Source organism: Calliopsis andreniformis, chromosome 6, assembly GCF_051401765.1.
Source record: "Calliopsis andreniformis isolate RMS-2024a chromosome 6, iyCalAndr_principal, whole genome shotgun sequence".
In the NCBI taxonomy this organism is placed as follows: Eukaryota; Metazoa; Arthropoda; class Insecta; order Hymenoptera; family Andrenidae; genus Calliopsis; species Calliopsis andreniformis.
This window is the reverse complement of record NC_135067.1, coordinates 9,414,242-9,429,577: the sequence shown is the minus strand read 5'-3', so window position 1 is coordinate 9,429,577 and position 15,336 is coordinate 9,414,242. Positions and strand designations below refer to the sequence as shown.

Here is a 15,336-nt window from a genome sequence, read left to right as displayed (position 1 = left end):
AACGACGAAAATTACAGTGTATTCGCAAGACTGGTGGACTCATTCGCGAATTTCGTGGGATACTTCGCACAAGAATCGTTACAACCTCCCCTCATTATTGTGAAAGCAACATTGATATTACGTACCCTGGAATTTATAACTCACGTATTTAAAATAATCGAAAAAAAGATATTAAAAATTATTTAATGTACACTTAGCCCTGCAACACTTTCGCGGGTTTCTTTTGTACTTCAATTTTCACAAGAGCCAAAAATTGTATTTTAAATACCTCAGAATCTAAATAATTGAATGAAACTACTCTTCTTTTAAATTTTTCATCAGTAGACTTTTACTTTTAAAAAAGGTTTATTCGAAATATTTTACTCGTATTTAAAGTATTATACTATATTCTAAATTTTACATTTCTAACATGTGATAATATTTTTGCGAATTCTGAATCGAGAAAAATGCAAACTTCGTCAAAAAATATTCATAACCAAAGAAGTAAGCCGTTCTCCATAGTCAGTGGATCAACAGGCAAAGGAACACAACCTGAATTCGCGATTAGCCTCCGGGAACGCAATAAACGAAAGTTGCTGGCTTATGCTGATTTGTGCCGCAGCATTCAGAATAATTACGTTCACGTATTGCTGATGGATCACGAACGTTAGAACGTTATCAAACGTTCGTTTTCATGGCTTTTCGTGGGCGAAAACTCGTTCGAGTAAATTCAGAGTGACGATAAAATTTCTTATCAGTTCGGTGGCAGAGCGCTGTAAAAAGACTATACGTTCTTAGGACACATTTCCAAGAAAGTTCTTTCCAGGAAATTTCTGAGGATTACGGAGCAACAAACTTTTAAATCATTTTATGCTGAATTTTTACCGATGCCTTGAATTTCAAGCTTCCTCTGCTGAGATTCAATGCCCGACAAGGACGTTTGTCTGTTTAGAACTTTGGACGGTCGAAATTACTTTGAAGGAAAACAAGTATTTTGGTAACACGTGTACAGGTACAGTAATAAACCTACTTCTCGTAATTCTGTATCTTCTGCTGCAGCATCAAGCAGAAAAACGTGATAATTTTATCTAAACGGTCGTGTCTCAATGGAAAGAAAATTTTTCACTATGAAATTATTTTTTCAGAAATTCAGTAATATATGAGGTATGTATTTTTGTCTTCTTTCATTCATGTTTAGAAAATCTAAAGACTAATAAGGTAAAGAATTAAAAATTAACTAACAGAGTAAGTAGAGGAATTTATAAGTGAAAAATAAAGCAAACTGCGTCGTCGAGTCTAACAAAATCCCAATTTAAAGAACACTGATACAGCTGGAGAAATATCGTCAGATTGAATGAAGAAACAATGTCTCTCGCATGAAAATATTGCTGAAGCATTGATAAACTCAAACAAATAAAAACAGAAGAACAAAGAAAGATATTTATAAATTTATATTCCAAATTTCAAATTCAGAGACAGACAGCAAGGTTTCACCAAAATCATAAAAGTCATTATTCATAAAAGTTATCTTTCGCGCTTTTTTCCTCGGTCGGCTCCCATAAAATCCACATACTTTTATGGCGTGGTTATAAAATAAACGAAGTCGACACAGATGGAATGTTCATCGAGCGAAAATACAACCGAGAAGCCGCGATGAACGTTCTCCTATTTATTGTTCGAGCTTCATTAACCTCTTAAAGGCGTGTTTCCACACACCCTTACGCATCTCGTGATGTTAAACACTCATCATAGAATAAAATCATATTCCCAAATACAAACATAAAATGTAAATCGCGATTAAAATAAATTTGTGAAACTAATTTGCAAAGACTTCAAAATGTTCATTGAGCGCACATCGAGCGACCTTAAGCCGCACTCCCCCTTGGCATTACAGATACTAACAGGAGAAAATTTTCCAACACAAAAAATGGGAAACATTCAATGAATTCAGTCCAAAGATTTTGGCACAAATTCGCGATAAACTCGCACGTTCACCAGCTTTATCTGCGGGTAAACACGATCGTACAATTTTATCAAGGCAAGTCGTTACGACATCGACGAGGTCAACGGAACGCGTTTTCCAGCGAAATGTACGAATTGACGACTTATCGAATCGTTATCAATAAACTGCATTGCGATACCTCATAAAGACTGCATCATCGAGAAACGTGCGTAGAAATCATAACTTACATCACCCTTCCTCGAGAAAGTGACACAGAAACTCGAGGAATGTCCACTAAATGTGGAATTCATATTCATATAAATACTGCATATTTAAGTCTGACAGTTTATCCCGAGTGAGATTGGGGCATAGCGTCAAGTACTGATTTATCTATCCCGAGTTAGGCACAGACATGGCAAGACCGCAATAAAAATAAAATGAACACTAAAACATGTTTTTTTAAATTTGTTACCACATATAGGAATATCATAAAGAATAAAACAAAAACATTTCTGTTACCAAATCTTGCAATTTCCTTAAACTGTTAAAGGGCTAATTACATATAATTATCCCTAATGTAAGTACTTCGCTCCTAGCTAATTGGAGTACAAATTCATGAACAATACAACTAAATTCCTTGAAGTCTGTATCTGATCGAATACTCTGGGTCATTAAAAATTGATTTTTTTTTTAAAAAAAGGTTGTTTGATGAGATTTCTTATTCCTCCTTTTACCCTCAAAAGATTATCTCCTCGAACCGCCGACACAGTGAAATAACGAAGAGGACCAAGAAAGAAAAATCATCGCGAAGCGGAGAAAAGACCGATTTCCCAAGTGGATCCAATCGAACGGACTATTTTCCGCATGCAAAGCCAGTGACGAAGGCTTTCGTGTAAATTTAAGTCACGGCTTGCGACACCATCTCCCACGACCAGGTCAACAGTGCCGCTTGTCTCGCCGTGAAATATAACGAAACAGTCGGCTCGTCCGATTTCCCTCTCGATCTCGATCGTTCCATTGTTTTCGTCGGCGTTTCGTCGGTGAACGCGCGACAGACGAAATTAAACGTTTCGACCGGTCGACCCGGCGATGCGACTCTACTGATCGAGTGGAAAGCATCGGGCAGCGGCGAGATGCGCCGCGCGGCGCATACTGATTGCGTCACGCTCGAAAAATAGGCGCGCGTCCCAATTTCGCGAGTGTTTTGACCGGTCCGTTTCTCGGTAAATGCCCGTTCTGTGGTTACATCGGCAGGTTACGATATTCGGCGACAGGTTACTGGCTTCTTTCGATCGTCGCGTGCAGCTTGGGAGGATTCTTCGTGTCTTAGGGGTATCGATTTTTTCATTTTTTTTTACGTGTTGCTTCTTTAGACAGATTAAGTTGAAAATATCCTCGTGAGGTATTGGACCGTTTCATAGATACTCTCGTTTTTGGTTTAAGATTTTAGATCAGAATCGCAGGATTTTTTTGAAGGAATTGGTAATTATTTCAAGAATTATGGAAGATATAATAATTCGGTTTTAGGAGTAAAATTGTGTTTAAAGACACTATCTGTAGAAAAGTATTGAATTGGAAGGAAATTTTTAGGATTAAGGAACGTGTTAAATTTTTAAACTCTGCCTGCTTTGCCAAGTGTGTAGTTGAGGGAACCAAAATAATAAAAATACTCAAAGTCGGTTAGAGAGCCTTCAGATAAAATGCACTTATAACACCAAAAGTATTATATTACAAACATTATTTACTACTCTTCAAATAATATCTACAAAATTTGAATTCTATTTTTCTTTAATAACAGTGGAGTGGTTTTTTCGAATTTCGTTTAAGTGGGACGCATAACCCAAAGAGGATTTGACCTATATCAGAACTTTAAGTCTCAAAGTAGCTGAAGGAATCTTTACCTAGCTCCAACAGATTTTCCCCTAGAATTTCCTAGATGGAAACACGACTTTCAGCGGAATTCGCAACGTTTTAGACGGGGAGCAAGAACGTCGCGTTTCTAAAAGGATCTCGACGAACAAAGCGTAATCCCTTCGGCAAAGGTCTGCTCGCAAATACCTCGGTGGCCTGGTTAAAAATGCATTCTGTACGAGAAGGGTTTCTCGTCCCGGAAGGGGGATACCCGTGCGTGGATTCAGCCAATAAGCAGGGTCGGTAACATAGGGAGCAATATGGCGACTTCTGCTGGTCAAGCAGAATAAATGCAGAAACGATGATTCTACGAGCAAATTCAACTTATAGAAGTGTTTTTCACACATGGGTCAATAGTGTTTCATAAATATGTCCCTCAGTTTCCCCCTAACTCAACGAATTTAATCACATGATTATAGATATTTTGATATTTAGTTCTCAACTGTGTTATTTTTTGAAAAATAGAAATATTCATTATAATATCCTACCCCTGACAAAGTCTGATTTTTTATTCATATGCTAAGTTAAAATACCAAAAAAAAAAAGAAATGAAGAGTGTTAACAATTTTTTAAAATTGAAAATATGAGATTTCCCAGTGTGTATTAAACTAATGAATAAATGATTTAAAACACAAAACTGCCCAGAAAAAGTTAATTAAGACAAAAGGAACTTCAGATTCGAAGCACGCGTTTTCACTATCAGTATTAATTTTTTCATTAACAAACCTTCACATCTTCATGGGTTCTTTCAAACAGAATCACGTGCATTCAGGCTATGCCCATATGTTAGAACACAATGCTCTGCTGCAACGAATCGAGTACAGCAGAAAAGAAGTTAAGTTTACTGTTCTAAATCCATAAAATTTAATGACGTCGGCCTTTCCACTTCGCAGACGATTATTCCGATTCCATTTACATTTACAATTTCGCATTTCGTGAAACCGCATCGAGGTAGACTTGGCCTAGTTACGAAGTTGGACAAACACCGCACGACTTTGAATTATCGCCGACTGCAACTTTCCGCGGCCGGGTGTTTTTCAAGAAAACAACTCCGAGAGAAATCCTTTTGCTAGTTACAAATCACGCTCCTTGCGATTCTTGCGCCGTAAACCGAACCGCCACTACCGAACTTCGCTCGGCCTCGTCTGTCGCCTAGCTCCTGTGTATACGACGAATTTCACTTTGGAAACAGTGTCGAAGGCCTCCGCGGCCACCGTTAAAAGAGAAACAAAGTTTTTTAGTACACGGAACACCTTGGCCTCGGTTGAAACACGGTTACAGAGAGTGATAGCCAATTTGCTCGAAAAAGTAGAAACGAAGGATTTTTCTAGGGGAATATGTTTACTAGAAATTTGTTTATTTTATTGAATTATTGTTTGGTGAATTAATGCTGATTTATTGTTTGTACCATGTTTTTAGAATGCTGTTGCAAAGTTTAATGCTCGTTTGAAAAGAATAACACTTGTTTAAATTCATATACAGGATGTCCAAGCTGATGCAGGCCAACTAAATACCTCATCTGCTTTTAATAACACGAAGTTTTAAAAAAGTAAAAAAGATAATTGTATTATCTAAATAGACTAATCTAAATTCTATTATCTAAATAGAGTAAAAAAGGTTTTCTCCTTCGAAACCATTCAGATTATGACATGGACGATTTTTGTGTCATTAAAAACAGAGAAGATATTTAGGTGGTTTGCTTCAGTGTAGACACTCTGTAGAAAGTTTAAATGTAGAAAGTAATTTACAGACTTTCAGAAGTAGTTCACATTTTTGACAAGGTTCTATTGCTCGGAATTAAATTCAAGTATCTGAAACTACTCATCTTTATCAAAAGAATTCCAATAAAAGATCTTAGGAAGGCCTTTAGACATTTATGAAAGAGAACAAATTCTTTCATTTAATTCTTCTTCAATTCCATAGATCATAACATTTCTAAGTTTTTCCTTTCCCTAACAGAAATTCCTTATTCTAATTGTAATAGAATGTAATTATTATTCTAATTTTCTAAGCAAATATTCACGATTACGAGGATCTAAGACTTCAACTATTTCCTTTTCTCTAAACCTGCAACAAGTACTTTTAATTAATCTAGCATTTTGCTTACAATCTGGTATTTTAAATGATTACATACTTAAGTAGGTATACACTCAAGTATTCAAGTAGGTACTCCAGTACTCAATATCTAAATATTGAAGCCTCTAAGAATTGCCAATACAATTCAAATTTTTAAATTCATATTATATGGATACAATTTTGTAGAATTTTCAAATTTTAGTACAGACATATCCCTCGAGAAACGGAGAAAATTTTAGTTCTCATATTCCCTCAGAAAAAAGAAGAGAAATGGTACGAAAATAAAAGTTGCAGCGGCCACAATGTCGAAATCGGAATGCTAAAGGCTGTTTTTTAAGTCGGCGTCTGTCCTTACGTAACCACGCGGCAGCGTTCTCGGTACCCGAAGGCAGAAAACTTGTCACTGCGCGGCTAGAATGCAACCCATAGGCGGCTTATCTTCGGCCCATTCTTATAACGCAACGACATTGGAGGCCGTGGATGTGCACCGTGATAATGCACGCTCTTATCGGTCCCCAAGGAATCCCGTACACGTTCCCTGTAGCCTAGCCTCCTTATCTAGCGCTATCGATGTAACATCGGATAAAAACCGCGACAGTGGCTAGCCGACGCCGCAACCCACTCGAGAAATCGCGATAGAAATACACAAAAGAAGAAAAAAATATTCACGGTTGCTGGCGAGACAGCGGCGCACTGCAAACAATCGTTTCCTCGTTTTTTACGTTCCGACCACTGCGCTTTATTTTCGAGCTCTACTGGTATACTATTTTTGGTACCAATTGCGTTTTTGCGAATGGATAACTCTTTCTTTTTTTAAATAAAAATAGACTTTAGAAGAAGCTAAACAGAATTAAATTCGACAGTTGATGATATTACTTTCTGCTTCTAATGTTAGATCCTAAATGCTGTATTTAATGTTGACACAAGAATATTATTTTTTGAATTGTGATACTACCTTCTGAGCGATAATACTATTTTTTGAACATGATTACAAGTGTTACATTGTCAAACGTGACGATTTTTACACCAAAGAACGCCAAGCGCGACAGACTCTCAAAGCAATCTCGCTCTACCGTACTGCCATTGGCGTAAACCCTGAACCTTCGAGAACAATCTGCAACCAGATCGAAAACTTCGATCGACCACTCTATCCGCAAACAATATTCTCTCGGGGAAACCAGAAAACCTTGAAAACCACCAACTCTACCACTCACCAAGTCCGTAAATCAGAGAAACAAGACAATAATCCTCATAAAGAAAAATTTTATTTGACAGTCCACTTCCTCCAAACCGAGATCGTTCTGTAGGAGCTGAAACTACCGTTTCCAATCGCGGAGCGCGGTCGGATTCGTTTCAATCAGCAACGATATCTGAAGATTTAAATTTCCAAGTGGCGGCGGCCAGTCGTTAAATTTGAATTTGTAATAGGAACGGACTCGTTGCGAGGGACACGTTGTACACGCAGAGAGAAGTGGTCACGTAGACCGTGGCGGATCTCGACGCGCGAGAGACACGCTGTTTTCGCCGCTGCTGGCGGAGAAGCGGAACGGTTTCGAAGAGACTTCGAGGATGAAAGTCGTGGCGAGAGACACCGTGGTCGCGACACACAAACAAAGGCCACCTGGGGGCTGGTGCTCGAATCTCGGGCTCGTTTACGCTCCAACTAACCTCCGAGTAAACACGAAGGTATACTGACCGCGGCAAAAAACGTGCCAGGGTGACTCGAGTTCAAATATGTGATACACTCTGCTGTCCCACTATTAGGCTGTTTCTATCGGACACGGATAATGGAAAGCTAAGCGACTTTTTCGGTGGGCTGATAACGCCGAGGCGTCTACTACGACTATGGACGTTGTCATAGTTACTCGAGAATCTATCGCGTGTCTACATCGGGCGAAACTGATATTTTTAGAAAGCGCGTCTATTTCCGATACCTTTCCCGCTATTAATGGGGGACGAGGCAGGCTAGCGACACTTTTACATGAACGATGTTTGCCACATTTATAATTCATCACGATCGCGGATTTTTACTATCACAGAAACGTGACGATAATAGAGTTCGAGTCGAGTTTAAATGCCCATTGACTAGAGTAGTAAGTTCATCGGTCACGAATCACTTTAGGATATTATGTTGTATGTAAATTCGGTTGAGATACCCAGCGATAAATGATATTTATATAGCAGAGTGCAGTATTGAAAACAAATGTATTGCTTTATTGTTTTCGCGGTAATAATATTAATGGAGTTTTATGCTAGTGGAACCTCGGTTAAATCAATCTCAATTATTCGTAGGCTTTTATTCATTTATTCTTTTATATCGATTGAAACTTGAACTGCGCTTTAATTTCAGGAGAGTGCTTCAGGTATGAATCTCACAGCGAGCCATCGAGGGCCTATTCTACTCGCTTCAAACGTCGTTTCAAATATTGGCGCCAAAGTGAAAGAAACTACACTAATCGTCGCGAGAGAGACGTGAAAGTTTCAGAAACGAGCAGGTCTGCTCCAAAAAGTCAGAACAAGAAACGAAGACATTTAATCCCTATCACATTCTTCCGGATCAAAATACTTCACTCCCAATCTCCCATTTCACATTCCAACATCACCGATTCCGAGGTCTCAGTTTATCTCGCCCCGAAACCATAAAACTGTCACACATCGTCTATTCCAGTAAACCTCCTCGCAAATCAACGCATTTATTATTTAAACCGTCATCCGATCTACGAAATCCCCTGTCGAGCGATTTTCGTCTGAAAAATTCCTCCGACCCACTCTCGGCCCTCTCGGCGACCTCGCGGCGTACATTCGTTCACGAACCTACCTCACACACACTTTGCCCCCCCCTCTCCCTCCCTCTCCTCTCCACGCCGTGGGTCGCGACAAACGTAAACAAAACTGCCGTCCCATAAAGAGCGGCGGAATCGTCCGTCGATTTCGCGGGAAAACGACGGTGACAGATGTGACAGACAGGCGGCAGAACTCGAAACGCCGTACGTGTACCGCGGTCAGGTAGACGGTCTCGCGGGAAAGAGAAATGCTCGTTGCGCTGTGTACTCACATAACGACGAGGTATACACCGTGAAATCCCGCTGGTGGTCTCCGACTGACACGCTGGTTCGTCCTAACGCGGCAGGCCCCGACAGAAACACTTGTGCACAAGGTATACACGTGTAGCACACGTCACTGCTCGCCGAACAAATCCTCCTGGCCTCGGTGTCCCTCTAGGACGGCACACCACGCGAACGCGAGACGGCGAACGATCACGGTGTCCCCGAACTGGCCTCGCCTCGCGAAACCACGACGACCCGTCGTCGTCGTCGACGTACGCCGTCGGTCCTCGCGTTCCCCTCTCGCTCCCTCGCCGCCGTTGCTCCGCCGGCGACGATGGACGCGCCGTGCGTGTGTCGGGCGAAAGGGGGATACGACGTTCGAGCTCCTCGCGTGCACGAATCTCCACCACGTTCCGCCGTCTCCGCGGAGCGACGCGACCGCGCGAATCGATGACGTTGGGGCCAGCACGGGGCCGACGTTTCCCGTCGCGGCTCTGGCGAACGAGACTTGAGGCGAAACGGCGGGCTTCTCCTTCCGTTCTTCTGTTAGGGTTCCTTTTTCCTCACCTCGGGAGCCTATTACGCACGTTACAAACTCCGCTCACCGCTGAGAGTGCAAGCGCGCGACTGCGGCGCTCGACGCCGCTTATGCGCCGGCCGCCTGCTTCCTCGCCGCGCCGCCGTCCTCGACGGTGGCGCCACCGTCGAGCCACTGCCCTATCGCTCGACGCGCACGAAATTCGGACCGAGGGAGCCGCGCGCATACGAGCCTCTCCTCGCCGTTCACCGTCGCCCCGCGGACTTTCTTTTTCGTCGCGAGCGAAACTGCGCACGTCGTGCCTTTCGATGCGTGCTGTTACCGCCAGACGACGGTTTTATGGACGAAAATTGCGGCCTTTTCGGGGAGGGGACGCGGCTTTTCGGGCTGGGGAGATGTTAGGGAGGTGGCGCTGCTGGCCGGTGGTTTCGAGGATTTGAAAAAGGGAGGGAATTTGAAAATTTGTGGGACACTGAGAGTGAAGAGAGACGTTTTTTTTTGAGATTTGGGGTATGTAGTTTGTGGGAATTTCATGGACTTGCCTGGGTAGCATACAATGTCTTGAAAACGTTTATTTTATGTCTATTTTATGCGTGAAGGTCTTACGACATCATTTGGACGTCTTAAAAACATCGGACAGCGTACGTCTTAAAGACTTGCAAGATTTACGTCCATATAGTGTGTTTTACAGACATTCATTTATATAGCAGAATATTAGTATTTATAAATTGGAATGTTACAATATTTTGTAATTTGAAAATTTTTAAACTGAAAACTTGAATATTTAAATACTTGAAAATTTGATAATCAGAAATTACTGCATTATAGGAAATAAAAAGAAGTGATGAGAATAACGTACTTCATATAACTGGATTAATTATTAATCTCAGGGTTAACAAGACCTTCAAAACTTACTAATTTCAACTTTCATTATTTATACAATTATATAATATATATATATTCCAAAACTGTAGTAAAATAAATAGAAAAATTTTCTCACAGAGAATTTTCAGTTCCAAAAGATCTACACGCAAAAAGACAAATCGCAAGGAACTTGAATCCTAAAACCTTTATACATCTTTCAGTCAACTCTTATTCCCCTTAATGGTACATATATTTAGACAAAAGTGATTTTTGGCAAGCTTACTGCTGCATATGTTTCGATTATTCCTTAGTTCAGCTTGAAGAAATGTCAACAAAAAGCAGAAAGGAATAAGAAGTGTTTAGGAAGCAAAATAGATGATAAGGTTTTAGAAATTGTACAACACACCGTCGCGTCCGAGTTCATTGCTTTGTTGGTCAATAACCATTGCGTCTCACCGTCAAAACAAGCAGAGCCTTTATTAATTTATAGCGAGTGACTCAATAGCTCAGTCGAAGCTACCGAAGCTGACTGAATTACGTTGTGCGCATTCCATTTTGAACACGTTTCCTTTTACAGAAGCCAAACCACTTCAACGTCACAGCCCAATCAACGTTCTTTCCTTAAACAACTTCCAATTTGAATTTACCTCACAAATTTCCAGCAATCTAGATTTTAGACCACCCACGCATTCGTCACAATTCTATATCAGATATTCAAATTTACTACGTCATATTTGAACCCTAAAAACGGTACAAAATCAGACACGTTTGTAATGATACAAACCCATACAAAAAACGCAACAAACTACCACAAAGGAGCAACCATACACTCCAAAATATAGTCTATAAAGATCTAACGTCGCCATTGATCACCTTACAGTGGATACAACGTAAAACATACACAAGAGGAGAAGCCATGGCACATAGTAACATACTATTATGTACGGCGTCCCAACACTGGTGGTACAAGCGAAAGGGGGGCGATTCTACATGGTAAAATAAGACGAAAATGTAGAATAAAAATAACATGCTTCGTTTTTGAGAAAATTGACTTTGAACTTTAACCGAGTACAAGTGTTCAGAACTACAGTTTTTGGCTCTAAAGAGTTAAATTGGGACTTGAGTTACTCTGGCTCTGAGGTACAGGTTTGTAACCTTAAATAAGAGAAAGAGCGATTAATCGGGGTTCGGTTAATCGAGATTTCTCAGTGATACTAAAATAAGAAAAAATCTAAGTCACATAGAGTCCGTCGAGGTCTTAATCCTCATGCCTAATACCAGCCTAGGCCCCAGTGCCATAGATCCCCGATCCCGCTGTTCGCTCAGAACTGCCACCCGAAAACGCAGTGATCCAGAAATACCACTCCTCGAAACGTTTCTCAACCGAGCGAGCTGCAGGACGCAACTAGTGGACCCAGGGAGGCGATCGCCCAGTTTCAGGAATCAATGGGTGCCAATAGCAGCACAGGACACGTGTGTCCGTTTATTCCCGGTACAGCGCGGCCCACGTGACCGACCTGCCTTGAAAATTGGGCCACTGGAGCACGAAGCCAGAACAGGTTGAATAAAAACCATTTCTACGTTTCTGCGACGAGAGGCTCGCTCGGGTACAGGGCGCCAGGCGCTCGTCGTTCGCGTGAAATTTCGTCAGGCCGGGTCCCGTGGTCGCTGGGTCGTCTAAACAGCGGCGAACGGAACGCGCTGAGGAGACACGCGGAACGGCGCGAGAGGGAGAGAGAGGAAGAGGAGAGACGAGAAGCCGTGTGGAAGGTTGGTTGCATTCTCTCGGCAATCTGTGGTAGGAGGCATGTAGGACGAACGGATGGAGAACAGCAGCGCGAGTTGCCGCGATGTTGAAGCGCTCCGGACGGTCGAGGAGGGAGGAGTGGGGGGAGGAGGTTCGAGAAGGCTGAAAGAATGACGAGGGAAGAGGTGAGGGCAGAGGAAGAAGAGAGGGAGGAGAAGAAGTTGTTAGGTGAACGAGGATAAAAAGAGCCGCGAAAAGAAGAAAGAGAGACGGGAGCGAGACTGGCGAGTCTTGGACAAGCAAAAAACAAAAGTGCATCTCGGCAAGATGGCCGCCGACTGAACGACTCTCAAGGTTACGGCGAGAGGCATAGGGGAGAACGGAGCCAGCGAATCGGCGACGTGGTGTATGTGTGCCAGTCGACTGGCTTTAAACTTTAACGTGGGCCCCGTTATTTATTTTGACAACTTCAGCAGGAAGAAGCCCGGGGCCCGTTCCGCACAAAGGATTACGCCATCCGGGGCCCCTAGCGAAACGAGGCCCCTGACGAATAATTAGCCTAGTTCCCCTGTTTCGATCGTAAAAAGAACGGCCAGTTGGTTTATTAGCCGCGTTTCCACTTGCTCCGACTGGAAACTGTGTCGGGAGGCTAGTTTCAGGCGAAACGCACCGCTGAGAAATATGGACGCGCAGGTCGCACGTTAAGGTTTATTGTTCAACGAGGAGGAGAGAGTGTGTTGCATAAAAGCGGTTCCCCCGTCCTTTTCGGCTCGGCAACACGCTCGTTTCACCTATCCTCGCGCCTTATGTTACCCCTATTCTCGTCTACGCTTTAACCAAGGTTACCTCCTCCTCCTCCTCCTCCTTCTCCTCCTGCTTCGGGCTGCCACATACAAGAGTACAGTCCAGTGAGAAATGGCTGAGGAATGCACGGGCATAAAACGCGTCGCGTGGAATCGGTGCACTTGCCTCTCACGAATCTTCGCCGCGGAATCGTAACGTCGCCGAAATTTACGACTGAAGGAAATGACTGCCTGAAGAATGTTGGACTCGAGAAGCTCTTTCGACTAAAACTGAAATTGTTCGGATACTGTAACGGTTTATAAGTATTTGAGTTTTGGGATATAAAATACTGGAATATGGGATACTTCCATTAATTGAATTACATGGATATGAGAGATTGGATGGATAATAAAGAATTTTAGAAATTAAGGGAAAATCAGTTTTCTACTCTTAATTATGATAATACCTTAGGAGTAAGTAAACCTCAAAAGAAGTTCATCATTATTGCATTATGTTTCGTTAAAAAATTAATAGAAAAAGGTATGTATGTACTTAGCTAACTTTCTTGTACCAATTTGAAAATTCAAATATTTAAAATATGATTGAGGGATCCAGCTGTTCCCGAATCTCTCAAAATACTATCAGCACACAGTGTACGCATTCATACGTTTACAGTCATTGGGGATCTTCCCGAAGCCATGTTCCTTTACACAATCAAATCACCCTTCATTTTCTCAGATTCCTTCGAACACGGTAGAAGGTAACAGCGTCCACTCACGTTTCACAACCTCCAGCATTACGTAATCCTGATGTAGCTATTTGAAGCGTGCAAAGGTATAATCCGTTAGGAAAAAATTCACAGCTGGCCTTATCGGTATGAAAGATTAGCCAATTCGCGTAGATAACGTTGAGCGAGCGTTCAGGTTCGACGAAACCAGTAATAAACGAAAAAAAATTCTTGTCAGAAGTGGGATTCGAACCCACGCCCACAGAGTGGACTGCGACCTGAACGCAGCGCCTTAGACCGCTCGGCCATCCTGACGCGTCATTTCGCCTCTTCTAAAGAAGAAAAATCAAATAGACTCGACCGTACTATGCCGGAGAAACTGGTCTGCTGTACTAAATTTACCTTAGAGCTAGACGAAAATAGCTCCCTAAGAAGCGGCCGTGCATGCTTTCAAGCAATGCACCGGCGAACAGTTTTTTTTGCCTCCCCATTATTCTCTAGCGTGCTCATAGAATTATTCCTTGAGATCAAGGGAAGTGCACAAATAATTTTGGTTATTAAGCAGTTAAATTTTTACTTTTTCATTTTCTAAAAATGAACTGATAAACGTGATAGAAAGAAGTAAAATTAGTTCTCCTGGTGAGGAAAATTAATATTTAACTTCGGTCAGAGGAAACAAGAGTTACTTTTATTGTAACCCCTAAACGAGACACGTATGAAAACTATGCTATACAACTGATAGGATGATAAAATCTTGCTTTCATGAGTGCCTAAACCCACACGAAACATTTGCTGCGAATTATTACGATAAACTAAATAATTTTAGGCAAAAAATGATTACATCTCGCCATAAGGCAATAACCTGCAATAATAGAGCTTAGATTTGGAGTCCGCTTATCATTGCACGCGATAAAGTCTTCTTTTTATTAAGTATGTATTCACTTGATGAGACGTAGCAGAAATCAGTATTCAGTGATAAACAATATTTGAACCAGAATCAGGTTGTAAGTTATTGATCATCAATTAGAATAGTTGGTGGTTAGAGTATTTCAATTTCATTCAATGATAAAAATGTTTTTGTTCCCTCAATCAGTGAATGACTGATAACAATCGGGCCCCTTATCAAGATCCGAATTTATAAAACGTTCAACTCTTTTCTCAAGAGTATATAACAGCAAGTAAAAAGGTAAGCACGCAACGATATAGCCACCTTTGTTTCTACCAAAGTTTCAAGTAGATAAGAGAATTCAAAAGTAATCGGAAGTTCTCAAACCAGGCAAAGATTACTTATCCAATCCAAATATTGTTTACGACAAAGAACTAAAGAAACTATTGAAAAGACAGCGAAAGGTATTAGAACACAAGGGTGCAAAGCATCATTAAGCATATTTCACAGAAAATAATCTATCCAAAGTAATTCATGACCCCCTCGAGTGCCCATCAATCCCTTTTCTACAATCATCTCCCCTCTCCGTCAAACCGGACAACTTGCATCAGATCGGATTGCCAGTCTCTCCGATAAACGACGCCCTCTATCTCGCGACTCGTAATCTGGCCAAGTGCCATCAGCCGTCGATCGCGGGAACAATGCACCGACCCAGACCTATTTTTAATTTCGACACGCGTCGATCCCGGAACACTATTCGAGGAATCAGCCTCGTTCCTTCGTCGAACAACTCTCGCTCCCCTGGTGCCCTTCAGATCCGCGGGACTCTTCGATTC

The 15,336-nt window shown here is 41.7% G+C and overlaps 1 protein-coding gene and 1 non-coding gene across 2 annotated transcripts in view; both read right to left on the bottom strand.

Annotated features, from left to right (window-relative positions):
• Positions 1–10,027, bottom strand: part of LOC143180064 (uncharacterized) — a 30,467-nt gene extending 20,440 nt beyond the window's left edge. Inside the window, exons 1-4 of the mRNA XM_076379590.1 lie at positions 9,851–10,027; positions 9,722–9,808; positions 9,561–9,672; positions 8,964–9,517 (exon numbers count right to left, since the gene is read on the bottom strand). Of these exons, the coding sequence (XP_076235705.1) occupies positions 9,027–9,517; positions 9,561–9,672; positions 9,722–9,808; positions 9,851–10,027 (867 nt within the window). The 3' untranslated portion in view covers positions 8,964–9,026. The remainder of the gene's footprint in view (positions 1–8,963; positions 9,518–9,560; positions 9,673–9,721; positions 9,809–9,850) is intronic.
• Positions 10,028–13,846: 3,819 nt separating this feature from the next.
• On the bottom strand, positions 13,847–13,929 carry Trnal-cag (transfer RNA leucine (anticodon CAG)). Its single transcript has one exon. It is a non-coding gene; the product is annotated as a tRNA-Leu (tRNA).
• Between the last annotated feature and the right edge of the window lie 1,407 nt (positions 13,930–15,336).